We start from the raw sequence: 26714 nt of genomic DNA, 5'->3' as shown, positions 1-26714 counted from the left end.
ACAAATACATCTTTCTTCATTTTTATTTACCTTTTCTTGTTTGACATTCATATTGTTATATAACGGTTGGTAAATGTAGAGTTACATTCTATTATTATAGTTTAATTAAAACTTCTTTTTGTTTTGCTAGTGAGATGTAAAGTAAAAGGTAGTAGAACTAGTTAGGGAATTTTAACATTTTTCACACAATCAATATACTTCGTCATTCGTTCTTTTCAAATAAAAAACAAGTTCATTAATCATCTAGACAAACAAATAATTATTTTTCTATCTAAACCACAACTCACAAGTATATAATAAGTTTAAAAAAACAAATAAAAGAAAGAACAATGGAAAATGGCCAGAATAAAAATCTAAAACTTATCGAAAGAGAAGAGAGAAAGAGACGATTCAGGTAGATATTTGTAGACTAACAGGTGAAGGCAACTAGCGATTCGTTCAACAGTGGTAGACAAGCGTCAAATGTTACAGAAATTAGAACTTATGTTATGGTTTCTGAAACTTTGGACGTGATTTACTGATATAGTTTTGTTAAATTATGATTTGAATTGTTGAAAATATATGTTTTTTTTTCATTTTATATGATTTTTGAATAATTTTAGTTTAGTTTAGGTATTAGGTGAGGACATGTACTGTGAACCTATTAAATCATATGTCAATAATGATGAATCTAATTTACTTTCTATGATTATTTCAATAGGCTGTTGTAATTTGTATTGTTAAATTGAAAATTTTTTTAAGTGAAAATTGTAAAATTTTTAAGTTAATGACATTAATTTTTTAATTAAAAAATTAAAAAACGGTTTGTTTTGGTTTTGTGCGGTTTTTGAAAATCAAAACCTAAACCTTGGTTCGGTTTGAGGAAAAAGAAACCACGGGTCCACGTGGACCCGAACCAACGGTTTCAACTCAATGGTTTCGGTTCAATTTGCGATTTCGTGATTTTTTTGTGCGGTCCGAGTAAAAAGAGATAACATAAGAAAGAAATCAATAGAATTATATGTTTTATTAACAGCAAAAGCACTACAGGAAAGAATTATGGTTATTAGGAATGTACAGATATAAAAATATTCATAAATACTATTATATTTACTGCAAGAACTATTTTAGCTATTGTTTGAATCTCATTATATTACATTTCATTTTTCTCTTTCCTATTCTCAAACATGCAATCTTTCATAAAATAATATTACATGTAAACCCTGGAGATTTTTCCTTCTTTTATAATAACTTATTTTTCGAAAAAATACTATTTCAATCATTTTCATTTAAAAAAAAGGGGGCCAAAGGAGGACTTAAATCTTGATAAAATAATACATCAATAGAAGTTAATTCGATCAGTTTAGTGACTTATTTTTTCTTTTTCTTTTTTTATTTTATTATTATTATTATTATTATTATTATTTATTATTTTTTTTTAGCTTTTATACTATTATAAAAAAATAGAAAAGGGAGCGCCATCGGTTCAAAAAAAAAAAAAAAAATTAATAATAAAAAAATGGAGATATCAGGGACATTGAGGTTTTATGGGGTGGGGTTTTAGGGCTTGACGTCTCTCTTTCTCTGGAAAGAAGAAAGAAAAAAGGAGATAGCAGGGACATTGAGGTTTAAGGTTTTAGGGGTAGGGTTTTTGGGCTCTCTCTCTCTCTCTCTCTCTCTCTCTCTCTGTTCCTTCAAGTGCGAATGGAAAATACAGGTGAAATTGACTGCAATGAACAAAAGCTGCCAGAATTCGCCAACAAAATTAACCATGAAGCCAAACTCAAAGAACTACTCCGCAATCTCACTTCGGTTGAATCAAAACTATGCTACGACGCATCGAAAGAATTCATCAAATTGCTCCAATCCGACTTTGGACGGGAATTCCTCCACCTTTACGTTCAAACATCATCCAAGCTCATTGAAATTTTCCAGGCCTGGGATGCCCGGAAGGAAAAACCTGGGTTTTCTTATCTTTTAAGTTTGATTTCCGTGATTTTAACCCATCCTGCTGGGATGATTGATAATTTGGATGGGAATAGTGGTGTTAATATTGGCCGGGCATTGGATAAGTTTGCGCGAGTGATAATTGAGGAGAAGATGAAGGATTTGTATAAGGAGTTGAATAGTAAAGAGGCGAAGAGACAGAATCCTGCGCTCCAGTTGTTGGCCTCGGTCACAAGGCGTAATTCCCAATTGGCGTGGGATATGGCAAAGACTTTTGATTTTAAGCTAACTATTTTTCCAAAGCTCGCAGAAGTCAAATTGAGGGCAAAAAGATTTGAGGAAAGAAGGAAGAAATATTCAACAAGGAAAGCATATGTGCGGTTTGCTATGGCATTTTTGGAGGTCGGAAATCCAAGGTTGTTGAGGGGGGTTTTGCAACAGAAGGCAATGTATTCAGGGGTTTTGAGGGGTCTGGGGAATGATGATGAGGAGACTGTTGTCCATATTCTCTCAATACTGTGTGATAGAGTGCTAGTGCCTGAGTCGTCAGTGCCTCCAGGGCTTAGGAGTGTGTTGTTCGGTAGTGTTACTCTGGAACAGTTGGTTAGCATTTCAGGGAGGGCTGATTTTGGGGATGCTGCGGCTCTGGCTCACAGTGTGTTGATTAAGGTGTGTACTAATCCTGAGAATGGCTTGATGCCAGATTTAGACAGACAGCCAAGTCCTTTGAGAGGAAATCCAAAACGGCTTTTGGGTCTGATGAAGAAGTTGAAGGCAACTGAGGTCGAGTACCATAAGGATCTCCTTCTGGCTATTGTGAATGGAAGGCCTTCACTTGGTTCTGCGTATTTGGACGAGTTCCCTTTCAACCTTGAAGATCTCGCATCACCTAACTGGTTAGCATTTTTTAATGCAGTACCAATTTGTTATGAATTCTAGATATAAAATTTGTGCAACACATACTATGACGAGCAAAATATATTGATACATGTGAACAAACACATTCGAATTTTGTGTATATTTCATAAGTTTTATGTGTCTTAGTGTGTCATTATGTGCAGTAACTCGAGGTATTTGCAGGTCTGCTGCTGTTTCTTTGGCTGCAAATGTCGTTTCCGCAGTGAGTGAGGGGCTTGCTTTTGGTTTTGTTGATTCTCTAGAGCCACCTACCTTTGATAGTCCATATGTGCAAAGTATAATAAAATGTATAAGCCCACGACCTTTCTCTAGATTAGTAATAAATAAAGGGTTACTTCACTCTGATTCTCTTGTAAAACATGGAACTTTGAGGCTTGTACTGGAGGAATTAAAGTTCTTGGAGTCTTTACTGCATTCTCTGGAGACAAGTTATTCGAGGAATCAAATGCTGTACAGGTGGAAGGCTCTAGAGCAAGACATTCAGAACGAAGTTCGTATTTTGCTTCCTGATCCCCAAGTTCTTTTGTCTTTTTTGTCTTCTATGATTAGCCACTACAAGAATCTTGAGTCTCATTCAAAGAGAAAAACTGAATCAGATTTTACTTCAGAACATTATATGAATGATAGGAAAAAATTGAAAGCTTCTACTGCAAATGAGGATGTGGACATTCTAGTAGGTGGGATTAATTCTTTTCCCGAGCTGAATTCATCTGGGGACATTGAAGGGATTGTGGATTTCAGCGATGAGCATCAGCCAAGTAATGGAACTAATTTTGTGAAGACTATTGGAGATATTTGGGGTTTGCGTCAATGCCCTGTAATGGACATGGCTCTAGAAGAAGGGGAAACATATTTTTACTCCAAACTGCTCTATGTACTTCAAATCTATCATGTAAGTTGTGAGATGCTAAATATTTTAGTGTAGATGAGAACTATTAGAATATCTATGAAATAAATTGATCTTCCTGAGTTTAGCTAAAATTTTCACCTTTAGCTGAGTCTAAGTTGACAATTAATTTTAATTACATATTTAATGAGATTCACAATTTTTTGATCACGCATTTTATCAACTTTTATTAAAATTTATTAAAATTTTATTCCGGTTGTGCTACACGTATACCAAATGATTTACTAACAGATGATATGGTGAGATATAACCGGTTCAAAATCTCATCAATTAAACAATTTACCTACTTAAATTTTGACACCTCATCATTATGTAAAACATTATGTAAATAGTTACTTACAAGAAGCATTTTCCATTTTGTTTTAACACTGAGCGCCAGCCCCCAAACAGGGGCTTAGAAAATCTATTCTGAAGTCAAGTACTAAAAAAGGATAAATATTTCTGAATTTGTAAATCCACAATAACTATGTTGATGTACGACATTGTTGGCTAAGCTTTAAGGATGATGAATGATATTAAGAAGATAATCAAGGATTTAAACAAATAAATTTGAATAATTGTTTCACCAGGGCCAATAGGATAATTGCCATTCTTCCTAGGTAAATTATTCTATATTTTTCTGTTGATGCTCTGATACTCTTTTGCAGAGGACCATGCCTGCAGTATTTGAAGGGTCTTTCGATTTCTTTAAAGTTCTACCAAGTAATCCTTCATCACTACCACCTGTTGTGCTGCAGTCTTGTTTACCACTGCTTATACAGCATGTTGGTTCGTTTTCCAAATACGAGACTCCAATTAGAACCCAGGCACAAATGTATAGGCATCTGCGTCCATTTCTGGGCTTGTTAATACATTCACCAACCAGAGAGATAAAAGAGCAAGCTTATGTTCTGGCACAGGCAACCATGTTAAGTACTGGTGCATTTGACAATAACACAAGGGAAATTTGTGCTTGGTTTTTCTTTATACCAGGCTATAACAGCAACAGCATTTATGTAAAAGAACCAGAGGTTGAAATCTTCCAAAAGTTGTCTTCAATTATTGTTTCTTTTTTATGTGATGCTGTTTCGACTATTGGAAATAACTTATTTAAATACACGGACCTCTTGAGGCATTACACCTATGATTCAGAAGGCGGTAAAGGTAATTGAAATTTTTTTAACTGAAGCTACAGTTTCTTTTATCAAACTGTTCTCATTAGTGATCAATTGTTTCTATGTAAAAATTTCTCCTGCAATTTTTGTTTTTGAGGTTGAGAATTAGTATAAAAATAAATTATGGATCAGAGCTAGTGATAAAATGAATTTCTTCAAGTCGATGAATGAAGTAAGAGAACTCAAGAAATTAGTGTAGAGAGAATTTATAATGATCGAGGACGTGCAGACCAAGGATAAGTGGAAAATTTTTGAGAAGGAATTGTAGTATATGTTTTTTGATTGTTATTATCTGGCATTAGGAGCTTAGCTTTAGTTTCTGTTTATTTTATTTTATTTTAATATTTTGAGTCATAGTGCAGTGGAACTCCTTCCATACACTTCTTTTTTTTCTCTCTCTTTTTTTTTTAATATTTTCTTTTGCCCTATCCTTTTTCTATTTGTAATTGTGACCAGTTGTCTTGAAGGAGTGAAAGTCGTATTATTCCATAAAACAGTGTTAGGAGATTGGTGGGGTTTGATTTTGTCCCTTAGTCACTATAGTGAATTGTCTTTTTTTATGACAGCCGCAATATGAATAAGCAATTCATGAAATTGGATCAGTATTGCAATTGCTAGTTAGTGAAAAATGTGATTCCCTACCATAGATTAATTTATAAGCTATAAAGAATCTTTCTTGAAGGTATTGGATCTTTTAATTTGTGAAGAACTTGTACAAAATAAAAGGAAACTACCAATTTTTTTGTGGAGTTGTAAATTATACTTCTGTGATTAATTATTTATTTCAATAATTTTGCAGACAAAGGAAGTTTATTGAAGAAAATGATTCAAATAGCCAATTTTAGCATAGCAAAATTGATATCTAATTCTGTAATGACCTTATAAATTCACTATTTACTTGGTTCTAGTGATTTCTGGTAACACTCGACTAATGTGGCATTTTTATTACTTCCGGTTTCTAATAAACTGTTTCCATGTCTTTGTGTTATGTGTGTAACATTGGTGCACTTGTTTTCACCTTTCGCTGACAGTAGTTAGCTCGGATCTGGAATTTATTTGCAACCTGATCTGTTTTTCCTAGTCTTCTAGTTCTCACTATTATAACAATTAACATAGTGGTTTAATACTGAGATCTTTTAGGTATTCCATGTATTGTATTAAGTTAAAAAATCTGAAGCCCCTGTTTCCTGTTCAACCTGTGATTAATAATTTTAATTGCATTGAAGCCTTTCTTTGGTAGCATAAGTAAGTTGCATTCTAATAGTGATGTGATATTCTGGCAGATTTAATTCCTGAATTTAGCCCTTTCATTATTTGTATCTTGAAGAAGTGCCTGCGGTTGCTTAGTTCTGGCTCTGGTGCCTTCACATTACCCCAAAAGACACTAATATCATTGTACGTGTGTTGCACAATCAAATATATAATGGACACACAGGTAGCATTACATCTTTCTTTCTTAATGCTATTTACTTTTGTCCTTCGTTTACTTCCCCTATATGATTCTGATATGAAGGTTTGCTCGTTGATACGTTGACACAGTTTAGTAATTGAACTTGGCTAGGTAGATGCTGGCCCATTATCATTTCTAATTGACCATTTGTTATCTGAGAAGTTGGAGAGTTCTGGCCGAAAGGTTGATGTCTTGGATCTTTCGGCCTGCCCGTGTGAGTGGAGGCCATTGAAGATACTGTTGCTTTTTTCACGAAACATTTTGCAGCAACTAACTTATAAAATTTCTTCAATTCCTGGGGAAGTTATGCATTTTGACAGTTCCTTTGTCAGTACTCTCAGGGATGTTAAAAGAGTTGTGAATAGTGAATGTAGTACTGGATTAGTTGGATCAACACTGGGGTTTTCCTTTTCAATGACGTGCACATCACCTGCTGAGATATTATGGAATTTCCCCTCAGTCATATCTATTGCAAATAACTTAATTGGGGCCGCTTTCCCAGTCTTGGCATCTATATTTTTTCTTCAATCAAGTTTTCTTAGTGATGTTTCTAAATTGTGGCCTGAAATGTTCACTGCTGGTTTGGAAAGTGTTAGAATGCATGGTGAAGAGAGAGAGGATGAGATGATTCACAAAGTTGATCTCTATTCAATGGAAGCTGCTTCGGCTGCATTTTGTCTCTATTTAGAAAAAACACCATTTCATGTGATTTTTTCATCCATTGCACAAAGCAGTGATTCACATTTGTTCAAGCACCCGAAGCTGCAAAAACTTCTTCTGGCTAAACTGTCAGAGATGCCCCGTGATCATTTGATTTCTTCTCTCTGCAACTTACTTTTCTGGATCAATCAGGCACAATCATCCTACAGAGCTAGACCATTGGATGAACTTGAGATGCTTTCTGAATTGTGCTTTACTCTTGCGGTGCACTCATTGAAACAAATATTTGCTGAAAATACTAATAATTTTTCTTCAGCTTATGCTCATGCTCCTTTACAACTGCAGTATGCTGCAGAGGTTGCAGAAATTATCTTTAATCATCCTGCAGTGACAGCATCGCTGACATGGCCTTTTTCTGGTAATGAAGATTCAGTTTTTGGGGAACCTTCGGAAATACTTCTCCAAGTAGCTAAACAAGGAGTGCATAGGATGAATCATCATGTCCTAACTTTATTAGGGACAACTTGCAAGCTTTTGTTTTCTAGTTGCAACTGTGAGAGATCTCAATTGGAGGGTAGTCATGCTAATAAGAGGATAGCGAAGGCATTCAAAATCCTAGTGCATAAACTGTTTCTGACATTTAAGAATAAATTTGATGGATGTATCAAAACAAAGGACTTGAAGCCTCTACTTCCAACGTTTTATGCTTTGCACACTTTGATTCGCTTCATATCTCCCTTTGAGCTACTTGAACTGGTAAAGTGGTTGTTCTCCAGGATTGATTTCCAAGACGTGGCTTTTTGTCTGTCATGGAAAAATTCAGCTCTTTCTGTTGGTTTACATGTTGCTGGTTGGGCTTTCGATTTTCTGTGGGAAGATATGTGGCAGCCATTCTTAGGAAGTACAGAATTCAATTTTTTTGGTGGAGTAAAAGAGAAAAGTTTTGATGTTCCCCTGTTTGAGGGAATTTTTTTTCAAGTATATGAGATTTCCAGTCGTTTTGAACTGGACGTTGCCGATACATGTCTTCTAAAAGCTGTCAAGGTTGTTAAAAGAATGCATACAGTTGTGCAAAATCCATATCTCCACCCTATTATGGTTATGACAAGAGTTATAGCAAGTACTCCTGTAAATATGCTCTCTCATTGCTTGCACAGGATAAACAAAACGAAAAGTGAGTTATTGTTTCTTATTTCTGAAATGAGCCCCCTGCATCTATCTCTCTCTGGACACATGATTTCTGAAGTGCCAAATAAATCTTTGCTTCCCCAGGCCAAGTCGATGCCGGAAAATTGTTTGGACCTAATTTCTGATGAAGAAGTGGTAATGTGTCTCCCAGTGGTCCTCTTGTACTTGAATTCAATTCTTCTGAAGTTCGGGAGGCAATTTTTCAAGCACTTTGAGTATATGATTTCTTTCTATGGGAGGAGACTCTTGGATGGTTTCTGTAACTGGAACAGATTTGTCTCCGAGGAAATTTTTGAGATAGGACTCGATGAGTCCTTTCCTTTATCAAGAGAAGAATTCTTGAATACTTTCTCTAATAGCCTTCTTGTAAAATCAATTTCTTTGGTGCAAGATTACCTTCTGTTAAGTGGGCATTCTATGAAGCTGGAAAGGAGATTGACTCTTTTTGATTCTGTCTGCCCACATGTGAGTCTGTACGAGGATCTGTTAGACTGTGATCATGGCCAAATGGAGTTTGATTCACTTAAGAAGTCTTTAAACTTTGTGAATAGAGCTGTTGCAAAGATAAAATTTTGTAGGATGCTATTATTTCCTGAGAATGGAGAAACCAAGATGAATCCATTGGAAGTTAGCTCTCATGTCCTGGATAAATCAAGAATCCGGTTCTTTAGTGTGTTGATTCATTCCTGGATGTTGCTTGTCAAGAAATTCCCCAGCAACATTGATCACTCCAAACAATTTGATGGCAAGAACATTTCCTTGTTTAGATTTTTGGAAGTCTTTATGATGAGAACTGTATCGGATTTGACCGCATTGATGCATGATTTGCTTATCAAGTTGGACTCACTTGCCTTCATAGAATTATTTGCCAAGTCATTTCTTCTCTATAGGTTTGAGGATCCTGCAACACTGAGGATGCTGCAAACTGTTCTTACTTCATTGTCTCAAGGGAATTTCTCTTGCATTACACTACTACAGCTTTTGCTTGCTCACTCCCAATTCACGAAAACAATTCAGTTGTCCTGCAAATCAGTTGGTTTTACTCAGTTTGGCTTGGTTTTCACTCCTATGCAGAGTATGTTAAGATCACTTGTTATTCCTAATACTAATGTACTCAACAGGAGAGAGAATATGACATCATCTCAGCTCAATTTAAAGCGGCTAGAACTTGTTAAGTTGATCAGGGTCCTTTTTTGCATCAAGGCTCAGCAAAGCAAAGTTAATGGTGAAGGAGACACTGGCATAAATTCAAGGGAACTGCTCTATTTGCTTTTGTCTTCTTATGGGGCAACACTTTCTGAAGTTGATTTAGAAATATACAATTTAATGATTGAAATTGAGTCGAGTGATAAGTCGAGCACTGGAACTATTGCTGAAATGGATTATCTATGGGGTACTGCTGCTTTAAAAGTGAGAAAAGAGAGGGAACAGGATCAGGGCATAACTTCTTTGAACAATATTGATGTTGAAGCCTTCGAAGATCGTCGGAGGATTCAATTTAGAGAGAATGTTCCTATTGACCCCAAGTTGTGTGCACAAACAGTACTTTATTTTCCTTATGATAGAACTGTCAAAGAAGGAACTACAAGCAAGCTGAAAAAAGATAACTTTGAAGATGTCCATGAGGTACTTTCTGGGACTATTATACTATGGTCAAGTCTTATTTGCCATTTCTTGTTCTCTTAATTTTTTCCCCTCGTAAACAACTATATTTTTATGCCTTTCCTTGCCCATTCAATCTTTGGTGATACTCTTCAGGACTATTTTGTGACCGTTGATCAGATGCAAACGTACGATCCTGTATTCATCCTGCGCTTCTCGGTTCACTGTCTTTCAATGGGTTATATTAAAGATTCACGTGTTTGATTGTAAAGCTTATGTTTGGCCTCCATTTTTCCAAAATCTCATTTTCAACACACATTCTCCCAAAATTTTCTTAAAATTTAACCACATGTTCTTCAAAAAATCACTATTCAAAACCACATTTACCCCAAAAAGTGAGGCTCAAACAGGGGCAAGGTTTCAACAATTTAAATTTTGGGAGGAAAATAGCTTCATTCACTAGAGATAATTACAAAAGGACGAGGTATTGGTGTCACAAATAGGATATGTTCTCACTGCAGGCCTTGATTCATTGACAACAAATTCTGTTGAAAAGAATGTATAGACATTAGTTTGCCTATGTTTCTTTTTTTCTCCATATGGATGTTAGTTTTATATGTTAGTAGCTCGATTTTTCTGTTCATGAAGTAGAGAAACTTACTTACTACCTGTTTGATCCCCATTAAATTAAATTACATTACATTTCATTTTTCTTTCTTTTATTTTCAACCACACAATCTTCCATAAAATAATATTACACGTAAATCGAAAACTTTTCCTTCTTTTTCAACCACTCATTTTTCTAAAAAAATACTATTCCCCCCATTTTCATTTTCAGGTAATGGGCATCAAACAGGGGCTTAAATACCTATTGAAGTCAAAAGCTTCTTGAAACCTTAGTTGCCCATGCACTATCGAATATAGTTTTATATAAACTTAAAGAATCTTGAAGTGTCATGCCTTAGAATTCTAGTTATTTCCCAAATTTTCTGTGTGCGTGCGCATTCCTTTTCGCCATTCGTAACTTGCTAACCTATTTGATGTATTTGGTGTCCCTTTGTTTGACTACCTTATTGCTTTACCTAGACACCCCAAATCTTCAAATGGCATTTTTCTGCAGCCCCACATAATGGAATCTTTATCTCCTGTGTTTTTTAAGTTTACTTTTCTCCCTCCAAATGACTATTCATCATCCGACATATTAATTCTCTTGACCTGAGTCCCTTTTTGAACCCCCCCCCAAAAAAAAAATAAAAATAAAAAATAAATAAAATCTATCAAATTTAGTCATCTGAACCCACTTTCTTGCATTGATCTTGACTTCTTGTGCCATATGATGTGATAACTCCATAAAAGAGTGCTTTCCTCAAATCTGAATATGATTTTTTTCTAAAAAAATACTATTCCCCCCATTTTCATTTTCAGGTAATGGGCATCAAACAGGGGCTTAAATACCTATTGAAGTCAAAAGCTTCTTGAAACCTTAGTTGCCCATGCACTATCGAATATAGTTTTATATAAACTTAAAGAATCTTGGAGTGTCATGCCTTAGAATTCTAGTTATTTCCCAAATTTTCTGTGTGCATGCACATTCCTTTTCGCCATTTGTAACTTGCTAACCTATTTGATGTATTTGGTGTCCCTTTGTTTGACTACCTTATCGCTTTTCCTAGACACCCCAAATCTTCAAATGGCATTTTTCTGCGGCCCCACATAATGGAATCTTTATCTCCTGTGTTTTTTAAGTTTACTTTTCTCCCTCCAAATGACTATTCATCATCCGACATATTAATTCCCTTGACCTGAGTCCCTTTTTGAACCCCCCCCCAAAAAAAAAATAAAAATAAAAAATAAATAAAATCTATCAAATTTAGTCATCTGAACCCACTTTCCTGCATTGATATTGACTTCTTGTGCCATATAATGTGACAACTCCATAAAAGAGTGCTTTCCTCAAATCTGAATTTGATTTCTAATTAAATCTTTTGCAGACTTCGTTCATTCTTATGGCCAAAGTTTTGAATATTCATCTGTAATGAGTAAAAGATTTTCGACATATGTTACATATACTATTTTATCTGATCACTTATTAGTCGGCTTATATATGTTTCAATGTCAAGGAAATTATCTTCCGCATCTTACTTTTGTCTATCACGTTGTAAGATTAAAGAAATATTAGCTAAATATAACATGATAGTGGCTTGCCAAAAAAATGAAAAAAGAAAAAAAAAATTGTTATTGGGATCCCTTTTTTTGTCAACAATGGACACGGCTTATACTTGTTGATTTGGTAGACTATATGCCTTGTGGACGTAGCTGCATAGGGGTTTAATGATTGGAAATGTTCAAATCCTTGATTGCAGAAATGTCAGAAGAGGAAAGATGTCACCCGACTTCGGCTTTTATTGTCATATTTGCAAAATTGTATAGAAGAACCATGGCAGAGGATTCCTTCCATAACTGCTGTATTTGTTGCAGAGGCTTCTTTTGTGTTATTAGATCCATCACATGACAATTATTCAACCATAAGCAAGAATCTCATGCGTTGTTCTAGTGTGGATATGAAGGTATATGGTCGAAAATTCTCTTCCATCTATTTCTTTTTCAATTATTTTCTACTAAAATCAACTCTTATATGCTTGTCTCTTCTGTTGTTCTCTTAAATTATATTCCAGACAATACCATTATTCCAGAATTTTTTTTGGAGTAGCTCTGTTAGTTTCAAAACAGACAGGTTGTGGATACTTCGACTGTTGTATGCTGGGATGAATACAGATGATGATGCACAAATATATATCAGAAATTCCACTTTTGAAATGCTAATGAGTTTTTATGGATCTCCTCTTTCAGATAACATGTCAAAGGAACTTATTATTCAGGTGAGCTGTGCTATGTAAAAATTCTCTGTAGGCGTGCACACATGTTTACTTGTGCATAGACATGTATGCACATGCTTTTATTCTGCATGAATTATCAAAATTTATCAAGTCTTTTCTACTACATTTTTCTTGTATTCTCTACCGTGTTGATTTCATTTGTGTCACTTCTTAGTTACTGGGATAGCCTCTAGAAATGCATATTAAGAAGGTTGCAAATGTTTCAGTTTTTCAAAACACATCAACATGACACTTGACCTTAAACTTGTCAGGCATCTGGTATTTTATCTCTCAATTATATAATTTCCTTATTCTACTATTAAGCTCTTCTTTTACCAAGCAAAATACTCGGCAGTTTTCTCATAAAGATTCTGAACTATTTTATCCAGCCAAACAATTTAATGTATGGATATTATGTTTTGTTTGGTTTTGATGACTTAATACAGTTGGATGCACTCGTTTTGGATTAAAGGGACTTTAAGGTTCTAAATTATTTGCTGATTAAAATTTTCATTTGAATTAATGTAACCAAAAGAAGATTCTAGGATGACATCGCATAGGGAGAAGTTTACTTATATAAAATTGTTTCTTGGACATGGACTAACTCATACTCGCGGATATAATTTATAAAACAGAGAAAGTAACTGGTTTATCTTAAGAAACAATTAGTTATAGTAATTGTTAAACTTCCTGATGTTATTTGTAATTTTCTTTTTCCCTTGGACAGTCAGTATAATCATCATAAGCCAGACTTCCTTCATGTTCTTTATTACTATCATTTTGATTATTCTTGATCAGGATGGCACTTAATTAAATTCCAAACACACTCCATAATTTTCTGGTATTTGGTAAATTTCTTGAAATTAGAGCATGTTTGTCTAAGCCTATAAAAATGTAGAAGTGCCTAAAGTAACTTTTCATCTTAGGCAACCATTTATGTAAGGCTAATTGCTACTGTTAAGCAACTTTTTTCCCATCAGGTTTCTCCAAAAAAGTAAAATAACTTTTAGTCCAAAAGCTTAGTTTTAATAAGAAAACTTCACTTACTTTTCTTTTAAGCACAAATACTTTTTATAGGCTTAGCCAAACATGCTCTTTCTTTATCCTCATATCCAAGTAAAGCAACTAAGCATATTTAATTCTGAATTTGGGGTTTTTTTAACTCGTTTCATGGATAAAGAGTAACTAATTATTATACCCTTGAACAATGGGATTCTCTTTCTACGCAATGTGGAAGTTTGGTTTTGATTCTTTGCTGGGTTTGACTTCCTTCTAGATGTGTAGTGCTTTGTGACATTTTTATACGGGATTGACTTATTCCTTTTAGGGGAGATGTTGAATTTTATGTGCAATAATAAAGAGATGAAATAGAGAATTCAACACAAGAATTTACGTGGTTCGGTTGCGTGCCTACGTCCACGAGGGCGAAGCGGAGATAATTTTATTCAGTAGTGAAAAATAGGGTTATAACATATTATTTATACTAACCTTAACTTAGGCCCATATAAGACTTTGAGGCCCGTACAAGAAAATACTCCCGTACCGTACGAAGCGGAGGTGTTGCCCCCGCACTCCCAACCCATTCAGCGTCCCTGGCAACTAGACAATGAATTAAACCTGCGCAAGGCCAATGCCGCCGTGGACTTCGCTCCGGCATCGACCTATTTGATTCAGGGAATCTGTGTTCCACTCTAAATGTGCATGCATTTAATTGGTTTCTTGTTAATTATGTTATTTCTGCAACAAGCTACTTTCTGTGAGAGCTGAATTTGAACAAATGGTGCATGCTGCAGATAGTAAGGAAGGCTGTGAAACTTCATAAAATGACTCGGTTTTTAGTTGAACACTGTGGTCTGATATTATGGTTGTCTTCTATTGTCTCGTCATTATGCTGGAAAGAATATGAAGACAGGAAAAATTGTATATTCACGCAATTGCCTATAATATTGGAGGTATAAGTTTTCTTTTTGTTTTGTTACTTTTCTTGCATTTTCCTTTAGCCTAAGAATGTTTTCCTTGCTGTTGACCATTTATATTAGACAGGGGTCTCCTTTTTTCCCCCTTCCCTTCTGTTTCTTTCATTATAGTCTAGTGCTCTACTGGTATGCTAACTATACAGTTTTGATTATCTTTTCCATATAAAATCGTTAATTGTTCTCCTTAAAGAATTGGTAGAACTAAGTCATCAATGTTCTTTAAGTCACAACACGAATAAGGATAGTGGCTAGTCAAAATAGAGTATCATGTGCTCCCAAAGAATGATTATTTTAATTACATAGTTTAAAATAGTATAAGAGACCACACATCTCAAGAATTGAAGGTGCAACCGATTAAAAATAGATTAAGAGAATGATGAATAGATTAAGAGAGTGATGAAAATGGATTTGATAATGAGAAAAATTCATATTTAAAACTTTTTCCCCCTGTTTTATGCTGTAAAATTTGTTCCATATATGAGTTAAAAGTGATCTAAAACAACTAAACATACATAAAAAATACTTTTAAGTGCTTCAGCATTACTCCATTTATCATACATTATATAATTATATTAAGCTCTATTTTTCTTAGATATTGCCCCACTATGTGAGAGGATGTTAATGCATGCCGCTTCTTAGAACATGGTGAAATCAAAACAATATTATTTTACACATCATGTTCACTTCTGTAAAGCAGACATCTGATCATTGTTCTTTTTTGTGACATAAATATGCTTAGTGGGGAAAAAATTTCATGTCAAAAGAACGATATTTTTTTCAATGTTCCTTAAGAAGGATAAAATTTATATGAATGTCCAATAACGGGGAAAAAGCGAAACTTGATAAAGAAGAAAAGTTTTGAAGTTATTCATATTTTTAGCCGCTGTTCCTTTTAACTTCTTCATATTGTGAAAGCATAGGTGTCAACTGAAGATGCATTTTTTTTTTTATTGACTCTGCATTATTTTCCAAATCTAGGTGATAAATGATGTTACTTCAGCCAGATATATTGTGGAATGGTTGCAAAAGTATGCTCTGGAGCAGCTTTCAGAACTTTCATGCCATTTATACAAACTTTTAATTGGTGACGGTGAACTTATGGAAGAACAAAGAACAGTCAACTCAATTCTGCAAATATTAAGATTAGTACTGAAAATATCACAGAAGAGGAAAGTATATCAACCACATTTCACATTGTCAGATGAAGGTTTATTTCAGCTGTGTGAAGCCATTGATGTATGCTCCAAAAAGAAGTACAGTCCTTGTGCAGCTTTGGGACTGAAAGTAGTGCTCATGAGTACTCCCCCAACCACTGTTATGGGCATGGTATCTGTCATTCTCTCTTATATATATTTGACTATCTACATGTAGGATACACTCTACCCATCTTTGAAAATGGCAATACTTAATGATTCTGGGCAATGGAATTTTCGTACACTAATTGATATGTTGTTAATTGAATGTTTTAGTCCATAAATGATGTGTGTTTTCTCATACAGTGCATGTATCATATCCCATTTCCTGCTTCCTTTTTGTCGGAAATGTAGTGCCGATCCCTAATATACTGGATTTTCCCATCAAGAGTCACTTTGAAAGTATTACCTAAACTCTTCCGACTGATTATTTGACTAATCGAAGGAAAAACTTGTTCCATTTTTTAATTCCTTTGTTTTTATTTGGTAGAACTTTATCGTGGTTGGATGCTTGTTTCAATTCCTAATATATTTTGTTCTTGTATTCCTTGGTTGAGCAGACCTTGACCTTTTTTTCCTTTATCATTCTCTCTAAGTAATATCATCCCACTTTTATTGAATTCTATATAAGTGAGCTTTATGTAGATTAACTTAGTCCTGTGTCGGTTATTAATATATGAATGCAACTTGGAAAATGAATAATGAAGCTCTGAAGTGAACAATTTTGTGGAATAAAAATTTAAATAAGTAACCATCAATTTTTTATTCAGGGACACCAGCAGAACCCTTCTTGTTATTCATTTATTTTTCTTCACTTATGGACAAGTAATATTGATATATTGTTCGTGTGTTTCTTTCCTCAGACACCCAATTTTATTTAGCATCAAACTTCTTATTCAGAGTAACCAGCAGAGTCCTTGTCATAATTCATTTATATTTGTTCCTGGACAAGCAATATTGACATTTTGTTCATAAGTCTTTTTTTCATTAAACTTTTTTTCATGGTTTAAAGTGAGGAATATGGATCTCTCCTCCCTAACATCCAAACGCCACACCCTTAGCCAGCCATCGAACACCCCATCACCATCGGTTGCGACAGTCGCCGGCGACGGCAACATCACGTCGAACTACCAATCCCCATTCACCGGCCTCACGCCACATAATAAACCACACAAGCAGGCGGCGGCCCTAGGTGGAAACCCTAGCACTGCCGCCCTAGCTGGAGACAACGACGCTAATATCGGAGTACAAGTGGGAAAACAGGGGAAGCCGCTCCAGATTCATCAAAATCTGGCCAACTGCCTGGCAAACGCGCTTGACCGGCGGTCTGCGCAGGCGATTCCGATGAGGGTGGAGGCGTTGAGGGACCCACGCGCCGCCAAAATGGCGCGTGTGACGGCGCGTGGTAGTCACACCACGCGTCGGCGCCGACGAACCAGAATGACGGGCAGAATGTCCCCATTCCACTGACGATGCCTGTTTTGTCGTCTAATAAGCCGTTCACACACAATCAGGGATCGAAGTTTGTGGATGAATTCGATGTGGCCTTCAATCATCGTTTTCGAGTTGAGGAGAAGGAGTTTGCAATTTCTGTTACTAATCTTGGTGCTGTTAGATTGACCGAATGGGGCTCGAAGATATCAAATGCAATTAGCATAGGAAGATTCGGTGCACTTTGGATGATGAATATGGTGGACAAGTTGAGGGTGACTAGTAAGCATGAGGATTTTGTTTCTAGGTTCAATGAGTCATCAAGAACCTTCTTGGCACAGCGTTGTGCGAACCGCCGTGGTAGGTACTTGATGATAGCGAAGTATGGGGATAGGCGTCGGAAAGGAGTTGTGATGGTGCCAGAAGGCGCGAATGGAGAAGGATGGGCATCAATCTCGTGGGTGTTTCAAACTATTCTTGATTCTTTTGTTGCTGGGGATAAGGCCAAACGACGACCGGTGAATGAACGTAATCGACAAAGATTGACTTATGCAGACGTAATAGCAAACTTACATGCCTCGAAATATGCTGACCAGTGGATGCAACATCAAAAGGAGATGACTGTCATTGTCAGTGTAAATGAAGGTCAGGATTTTTGTTTGAATAGGGCTGAAATTATAGCCTGTGTCTAGGAATTGAAAGGAGCGTTGGAGGAATTTATTAGGCTAGTGGGAAGTGGGTATGAAATGGGTCCCAAGAAGTTGTTATGTTGCCACAAGTGTGGGGTGGGTATGGATGAGTATCCAGCTGTTGGAAAACAAGCATCGGAATTGAATAAGAAGGAATCGGCACATAATCAAGTAAAGCAGGGAAGACTCGAAATCACTTGTGAGTCTATTGATCGGATTGAAACAGATGAGGGACAATCTAAATATGACAAAGGTGATGTCTTAGAGGGGATGGTTATGGATGAGGTCGACGCAGGGACTAATGTAGACCGAGAGGTGGTACCTTTGTCTAAAGAAGGGGAGCCGAGTATGGTGAACTTGGAGACAGTAACGATGGGTGCAATGGACACAATCCTACACGATGATGGGCTTTTACTAGGTGACCAAGGGACGAGGCATGTACTGTCAGGGGTGATAGAGCACGACGCGACACCTTTGACAACAAGGGTTGCGAACACATATAATAGAAGGAATTCTAAGTCAATGAAGGTTAGTGACTTGGGGACGGAAAAAGCACTGGTGTTGTGGGTAGATGGAGCCAAGAAGGGAGAAATAGAAATTGATGTTATACAGATGGAGGAAACAGGGGAATTGATTGGATTTGAAGCTGGACACCCGCCTTTGAACTGGGTTCTACAGAAAATTCAGGATTTCATTAAGTTAATGGGCGTGCCTTGTGATGGATACGAAAACAAATTACTACAATTGTTTGAAGATTTGGAGGCCAATAGGGGACAGGAGATGAGTAAACAAGAAGGTAAATTAAGAAGAAAGGGCGATCGTGAACTTAAGAGGCTCGAATGGTCAGTTAATTATGATGGCAAAAGTGGTGAGTCCAAGAATGGAGTACTAGGGAGGGATGCTGGACTGTTAAAATGATACCATGAATCATTAGCTGGAATGTAAGGGGACTTAATGAAGTGGGGAAAAGGATGGGTGTTCGACATCTGCTAAGGGGCTGGGGAGCGGATCTTGTATGCTTACAAGAAACCAAGATAGAGGTCATCTCGAGAGCGGTGATCAGTAGCTTATGGGGGGGACAGCATGTAGGGTATCAGTTTATGGGATCATCAGGGGTTTTTGGAGGCATATTAGTCATGTGGGACACCAGAGTGCTTGAGATGGAGGAGGTGAGTGTTGGATTGTTCTCAATTTCGATGTCGTTCAGAAACATTAGGGATGGATTTTAGTGGATGTTTATAGGTGTTTATGGGCCTAATACTGATGACAGTAGAAGGGGCTTGTGGGATGAATTGACTGGAATGATGGCTTAGTGGAATCTACCAACGTGTATGGGAGGTGACTTTAATGTGGTTCGATTTCCTATTGAGAGGTCAAACGGTGGGAGACTCACTGGCCCTATGGAGGAGTTTTCAGACTTTATAAGGGAGAATATGTTGGTGGATTTGCCTATGATTAGAGGAGATTTTACCTGGTCATCTAATCGGGATCAACCTGTTCTTTCTCGTACAGATAGATTCTTGATATGCGGAGAGTGGGAGGCTAAGTATTCAGATATCATTCAGAGAAGATTGTGGAGAGTGTACTTTGATCATTTCCCCATTATGTTAACTGGGAACAGGACGGGTGGAGGACGAAGGCCTTTTAGGTTCGAGAAAATGTGGTTGAAAGTTGAAGGTTTTAGGGAGCAAGTATAGACTTGGTGGATATCTTACGATGTCAGGGGGTCTCCTAGTTTTGTGTTGGATCAGAAGTTGAAGTCTTTGAAAAGAGACTTAAAGAAATGGAATGAGGAGGTTGTGGGCAATGTGAACTGTCGTAAAATTCAGTGTTTTTCAGAGATTGATGAGTTGGATAGGTGGGAGGAGAGTCGAAGGTTGGCTGGGGAGGAGAAGGAGAAACGTAGAGCATTAAGGGAAGAGTTGGAGAAGTTGGTGGAGATGGAGGAGATTGCATGGCGTCGAAATCTAGGGTCAATTGGTTGAAAGAAGGAGATAAATGTACTAAGTTTTTTCACAAGATCGCTAATTCCTATGATGCACCGACACGGACACGTGTGTCCGACACGATACGTGTCGGATACGTCGACTCGTAGTTTTTCAAAAAAGTACCGACACGACACGTTCATTAAATTTTTAAAATTCTTCATTTATATAGTTTAAATTTAGTTTTATACTTATTATTGATTCTTTTTTGTTGAAATCTTTTAAATATGAGTACTTATTTGTTATTTATTAAAAACTTTGAGTTAAAAATATATAATAGTTATAGTAAAAATGGAAAATGGAAAATGATTATTGGAGAGTGTCCGAAGAGTGTCGGTATCGACACGTGTCGGACACGGACACGCTACCCTAATTAGAGTGTTAGTGCTACATAGGCTAATTCTAATAGGCGGATAAACTCTATCACAGTGTTGGAAGTGGATGGGATAACTTATGAAGAACCGCTCGAAATTGGAAGCCAATTGGTGAATTTCTATCAGAATCTATATCAGGAGCAGTTTGAGTGGAGGCCAGAGTTGGAAGAACTGGATTTTTCTACTATCACGGAGGATGATGTCGGGTGCTTAGAGCGACCTTTTGAGGAGGATGAAATCAAGGAGGTAGTGTTCAGCATGAACGAGGATAAGGTCCCTCGATCGGACGGTTTCTCGTTCTCATTTTACAAGGCTTGTTGGAAGGTGGTGCGATCGGAAATTTTGGATGTGTTTACATATTTTTTTGAACGTGGCAGGTTCCAAAAAAGTTCTAATGCTACATTTGTTGTGCTGATCCTTAAGAAATTGGGAGCGACCGACATTAAGGACTTTCGTCCTATTAGCCTAATCTGTGGGGTGTATAAGATTATTGCGAAAGTCCTGGCGAACAGATTAAAGGAGGTGCTCGGGAAAGTAGTGTCCAAGCTTCAGAATGCTTTCGTAAAAGGTCGCCAGATCTTGGACTCTGTGCTTATAGCGAATGAATGCATTGATTCAAGATTGCGTTTGGGAATTCCCGAGATGCTATGTAAGCTCGATATTCAGAAGGCATAGGATCATGTGAACTGGGGGTTCCTTTTGTATATGCTTAGGAGGTGCGGCTTCGGGGATAAGTAGTGTAAATGGATTCAATTCTGTATTTCTACTGTTCCGTTCTCAGTTATGGTCAACGGAACGCCGGAGGATTATCTTCGGAGTAGTAGAGGATTGCGGCAAGGAGATCCACTATCCCCATTGCTTTTTGTTATTGTGATGGAGGCTTTCAGTAGGATGTTTGAAAGAGCTGTGGGAGAGTGTTTGGTAAGGGGCTTTAGGGTTGGCCAATTGCAGGTGTCTCATTTGCTCTTTGTAGATGACACGTTGATCTTATGTGATGCGGATGATGAACAATTTAGGAACCTGCGTCGTTTGCTCCTATGTTTTGAAGCGGTGTCTGGGAAATCTGAGGTTATTCTAGTTGGGGAGGTCACTAACGTGGAGGAGTTGGCTGGCATATTGGGATGTAGGATTGCACAATTGCCCATGTCATATTTAGGCCTCCCACTAGGGGCACGGTTTAAAAGTATACATATTTGGAATGGTATTATGGAAAGAATGGAGAGGAGATTAGCAGGGTGGAAGCGTATGTATCTTTCTAAGGGAGGCCGACTTACTCTTATTAAATCCACTCTCTCAAATCTCCTTACTTTTTGTCATTGTTTCCTATTCTGATTGCAGTGACAAATAGATTAGAGAGATTTCAAAGAGAATTCTTTTGGGCAGGGTTAGGGGAGGAGAGGAAAATGCATTTGGTTAATTGGGGTACTATTTGTTTGCCTATGAGAATGGGGGGCTTGGAGTGAGGAGCCTTGTTTTGTTTAATAAGGCTTTATTGGGCAAGTGGTTGTGGCAATTTGGAGTGGAGAGGGAGAGCTTTTGGAGAGAAATCATTAGGGCAAAGTATGGTGTGATGGAGGGGGCTTGGTGTACGGTTGAGGGTCGTGGCTCCTATGAGGTGAGTTTGTGGAGGTATATCCGAATAGGATGGAGTGATTTTAGGGACAAACTAAATTTTGTGGTGGGAAATGGCACTGATATTAGATTTTGGGATGATGGTGTGGCGATCAACCGCTAAAGGAGGGACTTCCTTCATTGTATCGCATTGCGTTAGAGCCTGTTGCTATGGTGGGTGATGTATTAGACATTCATAATGGGGGCTATAGTTGGAATATTACGTTTGGGAGAAGTTTACAGGATTGGGAATTGGAAGATTATTCGTCATTTTTGACCGCTCTACATGAGATACAAATTCGGGTAGGAGAGGGTGATTGTAGCAGGTGGAGGTTAGCTCGAGATGGTATTTTTTTAGTCCACTCATACTTTCAATCCCTTTTGGGATTTGTGGAAAGTTCATTACCTTGGAAGATGGTGTGGCAAAGCAAATTGCCTCCACGGATAGTATTTCTATTGTGGAAGTTATGAGGGGGTAGGTGTCAACGGTGGATAATTTTCGACGAAAAGGATTTTATGTAACCGAGTGATGCTATATGTGCAAGAAGGACGGAGAGACGATTGATCATTTATTCACTCATTGTGATGGTGTACGTTGGCTTTGGAACAGTATTCTGACTTCTCAATCAATGGATTGGGTGCTACCTAGGCGTATAAAAGACGTGGTTCAGGCATGGAGGAGAAAACTTCGCGATAAGGATAGCAAACTTCTCTGAAATCTTATCCCGAGATGCATTGTATGATGTATATGGAGAGAACGGAACGATCGATGTTTCGAAGATCAAACAAAAATAACAGAGCAGATAAGAGAATTATTTTACTTGACTTTGTATACTTAGTTTAATGCAGTGGCTAAAAATCCTGTTGTAGGGTTGCCTAATTTCATGTTGCTCCTTTCATGCCTAAAGTGATTGTATACCTCCCGTGCACTCTCTTTTAAGGAATAAAATTCTCTGATTACCTATTAAAAAAAAAAAAAAGTCTTTTTTTCATTAAACACCCCATTTTGATTTAGTTTTACATCATTTATGCAAAGCAATACCCTATCTTTTTGAATGATTATCCAGTGTTTCTCTAGTCATTATGCTGTTTTTGAAAATCAAGCAAGCTCATTTATCTTTGAGTCTCACTTTCATGATAATTTCCTCTTTAATTTTGCCTTTCACGATCTAGCATCTTGTTGTGCATGCTTTCCAATCTGCAGAAAGTCTCGTATTCACCAATATTACTTCTTTCAATAGCATTCCACATTTCTTAGTCCAACTTCTCTCTATTTATTATCTTAGCCTCCATTACTGGGAGATTAACGCAGTTGCTTGATATCATTTGATTGATGTTCCTGCACTGCACTTGTATTACACTATTTTTGGTGCACAGCTTCATTGAAATCTATGATTGAAAAGTGAAAAATTCCAGTACATCATTTTGCGTTCTTGATATCGTTTTGTTCTTTAGTATATAATATATTGCAGTTTCTTTTTCATTTTTATTCTGGCATGGTGAGCGTTCATCATATAGACCTTAATAAAATCTAGTTCATTTAAATATTGCAATTTATTATATGCTTTGTGCAGGATCAGGAAAGTCTATCAAAATTTTTAAGCTGGGCAGTTAGAAATGCCATCCAGTCAGAGTCAAAAAAGGTGCTCCAGCCTGAAGAATGCGATTACCAAATGACAGCATTGTCAGAAAAAGAAGAACCTGAAGATTCTCTTGTATCAAAGCTTTTGCGATGGTTGACTGCTTCAGTGATCCTCAGAAAGATTTCATGTAAATTTAACACTGATAATATATGGGAACAATCAAACATCAACAATTTGCAGTCTCTGTTAGAATGCCTTGAGAAAAGATTTGGAGAAAACGAGGTTGGATATGGCTGTGGAGAGATATTAGCTGCATCAATTTTTTATCTGCAACAGTTGCTGGGTGTAAACCATAGATTGCTTCCATCGGTTGTTTCTGCACTGTGTCTTCTGCTTCTTTCTGGTTCTTCGCCCACAGGTATACTTACGTATGATTGAGCAATTTATCAGCTAGTTATGTCATGCTTAACTCCTTCCCCAGGTTATCTTAGAGGACTAACTCTATGGATTGTGCATAAAGATAACTATCTACGGTTTCCTTTTTCAGATTTATGGGTGCTTTAACAAATATAAAAATTCTTGGTTACTTCAGAAATTTTTGCCTTTTCATATGCTTACAGGCCCAATCTTTTGATGAATAGGATTAGTTCAGCCTGATATACATTAGTGGATCCTAAATAGGGAATGAATTTTATAACGATCCATGGATAGGGCTGGATGTGGTCTGGTTCGGTTCAGTTCTAACGAGAACTGAACCGATCCGAAATTTTTTGGTATTTAGTAAGTGAAACCGTCGGGTCCAAATTTAATTACGGAACGGGATTCGGTTCCATTCGGTTCCGTATTATAATTAAATTTTTTAATGTATACAAAGTTATGTTAATTTAATTAATAATATGCTCAATATTAGCTCTTACAAAATAACGTAGTTCAATCTTATGTGTTCCACGTCTCTCTTTGTTGAATTTTTCATAAATTTGATTATTAAAATCACAGAAAAAGAAAGATAGTGAGCTCAAAATAATTACGAGAAATGTTGTAGAGCTTTAATTCGATTTTCTCCGGTAGAAACGACACTATAGTAGAATAACAGATTTGGATAAAATTGAGGTCAATTTGATTAAGTTGATTTTGAACTGAAAATTAAAAATAGGAAAATCATATTTTGTTGTTTGAACTAAATTAACTAGTTAACAAATTTATTTAGAAAAAATAAAATAATTTTACTTATTTAAAATAAGTTAATTAAAAAAATTACGGAGATTTGGTTCTTATTCGATTTTTCGAGTCTTGGTCTAGAACCGAGAACCGAATCATACCCGTCGGTTTTTAATTCAAATACCCGTTCGGGTATTTAACTTGAGAAAAACCATCGGATTGGGTTCAGTTCAGTTCGGGAGTTTTGTCCAGCCCTATACATAGATGATTAAATTAAGTTGGCATTGAGATCTATGGAGTTTGGACAACTCAGATTGGCAGAATTGGTTTTTTCCAGCTTGAAACAGAATGTGAAAGGCCCTTTATGGCTTTTAAAAGATACAGTAAAGCACCCCCTATGAAATGCATCCTTGCATGTCATTGCAAACATGGATAAATAAGCAGTCTTCTTTTGCTTCCATGTACATTAAAATGCTAGTCTAACATCCTGGCCATAAAGGTTGTGACAAACTAACCTTTTTGTACCTTGATTCTACATCCCAATGACCTTTTGTTGCCATTTTTAGCTACTTATCTCTAGCAAATGACCCACTAATTACTGCGTTCTTTCTGTTTTTCAGATATGGAAATTTGGCTTGGTCTTGGGATTTCTTTGCCATCGCTTCTATTGAAGATTCGCTGCCCTGCAGAAGCTAATCCTGCCTGGAGATGGTAATATGGTTGCACTGCCTCACTTTCCCATTCCAATCCCCTCCCCAAAGTATAGTTGTCATTCCAATGGCGGTCTCATCATAAGTTTTCAAGCATGATTTTCTATTTCTTTCGTCTCATCATAAGTCTTCAAGCATGATACTTTCAAGTTAAGGTCTATTCTTTCTATAGAGTTTTTCAGCTAAAAATGCACTAAAAAATAATCCTATTTGGCAGTTCACAAAATCTTGGACCATTTTATATTTTAAACTAGTAAGAAATTTGTACATATCAGAGTATTTATCATGAAAGCTGATACTGACGTCCTGTTCTTTATTGCTGAAACTACCAAGCTTACAAAAAAATTAGTAAGGGCTTTAAGTAACTTTTATCTAAGCCCAACGTATCTAAGCGTAGAAGCTACTTTTAAGTAAATTTTTTCTCCGAACATATTTGCCCGAGAAAGTAGACGTAACTTTTGGAAAATGCAAATCTTCACTTCCTCTTGGAAAATAAATTCTACAAGTTTCTTTAGGCCTAACGTGTTCTTAGCTTCATATTACATTAATAAATTGCTCTGGTGAATTACAAATATTACCTAGTGTGTGCTGCTTGAATGCTAATAGAAACTTCGCCATATTTTGCACAGGTCATATTACCAGCCGTGGAGAGATCTTACCTTTGAGCTTGACCAAGTGCAGAAAATGGATGAAATTCATGCCTGCGAACAACTTCTGGTAGTGATTTCAAATATTCTTGGACAAAAATCATTGTGTACGCATTTTCTTTCACTTCAAGAAGATAATATCTCACATGCATTCGAGCGGGAAAGAAGTATTCTTGATGCTGAATAATCTTTTTGATAATACAGATGCATCATTTACCCATTTGGCAAATTGCTGTTTCTTTAATGTTATGATTTTAACATGGGCAGTCAATAAAACTGAATTTTCCATTTTAATTAGCATTTGACAGTGCCACGACAACTTGCTCTGCACCTTACTGCTGAATTTTTAAATAGTAACATAGGAATAGAAGTCAAACTGGAATGATATCTTCTGGGTTGAGCGATTGAAGTAATAAAGAGGATGAATCTTTTCAGTATCGGCTGCATTCCATTTGGAAAAGTATAGTAGACTAAGGACTTTGACTTTGAAAGAAGAGAGGACTTCTTTGATTGACGATTTCCTTCATTGCTTTATATTAATTAATAGGTAGAATTATATGAAATGTGCGATACGAAGAATCAATCAACAGAAAAATGTAGTTACATAGCCTGTGCTATAATGCATCCCCAAAGGCTCTCTACCCCTCTAACCTCCCGTGGGAGTAATGCAAAATAA

The 26714-nt window shown here is 36.6% G+C and overlaps 1 protein-coding gene across 9 annotated transcripts; it reads left to right on the top strand.

The window, feature by feature from the left end:
- The first annotated feature begins 1532 nt into the window (after window positions 1-1532).
- On the top strand, window positions 1533-26332 carry LOC111372195. 9 transcript variants are annotated; one of them, XM_022994411.1, is made up of 12 exons: window positions 1535-2822; window positions 3007-3736; window positions 4399-4894; window positions 6189-6340; window positions 6467-9829; window positions 12169-12372; window positions 12481-12684; window positions 14475-14633; window positions 15636-15983; window positions 23515-23941; window positions 25302-25392; window positions 26034-26332. In XM_022994411.1, exons 1-12 carry the CDS (start codon window positions 1684-1686, stop codon window positions 26110-26112), a joined length of 7392 nt encoding a protein of 2463 aa, XP_022850179.1. In that variant the 5' UTR covers window positions 1535-1683; the 3' UTR covers window positions 26113-26332. The 9 variants fall into 9 exon arrangements, with proteins under 9 accessions (XP_022850185.1, XP_022850186.1, XP_022850184.1 ...); XM_022994410.1 differs by having other exon boundaries at window positions 1536-2822; window positions 26021-26332; XM_022994413.1 differs by having other exon boundaries at window positions 2436-2822; window positions 3048-3736; window positions 26021-26332.
- The last annotated feature ends 382 nt before the right edge of the window (window positions 26333-26714 follow it).

Source organism: Olea europaea, chromosome 23 (assembly GCF_002742605.1).
Source record: "Olea europaea var. sylvestris chromosome 23, O_europaea_v1, whole genome shotgun sequence".
In the NCBI taxonomy this organism is placed as follows: domain Eukaryota; kingdom Viridiplantae; phylum Streptophyta; class Magnoliopsida; order Lamiales; family Oleaceae; genus Olea; species Olea europaea.
Note: the sequence above shows the minus strand (reverse complement) of the source record. Positions and strands in the feature narration are given on the sequence as shown.

Excerpts from the sequence above, each read along its gene's own strand:
- LOC111372195 (XM_022994410.1), top strand. The coding sequence starts at position 1,684 with ATGGAAAATACAGGTGAAATTGACTGCAATGAACAAAAGCTGCCAGAA. Across the intron at positions 6,341-6,466 it reads AATATATAATGGACACACAG|GTAGATGCTGGCCCATTATC; the intron begins GTAGCATTACAT and ends GAACTTGGCTAG. Across the intron at positions 23,942-25,301 it reads TTCTGGTTCTTCGCCCACAG|ATATGGAAATTTGGCTTGGT; the intron begins GTATACTTACGT and ends TCTGTTTTTCAG.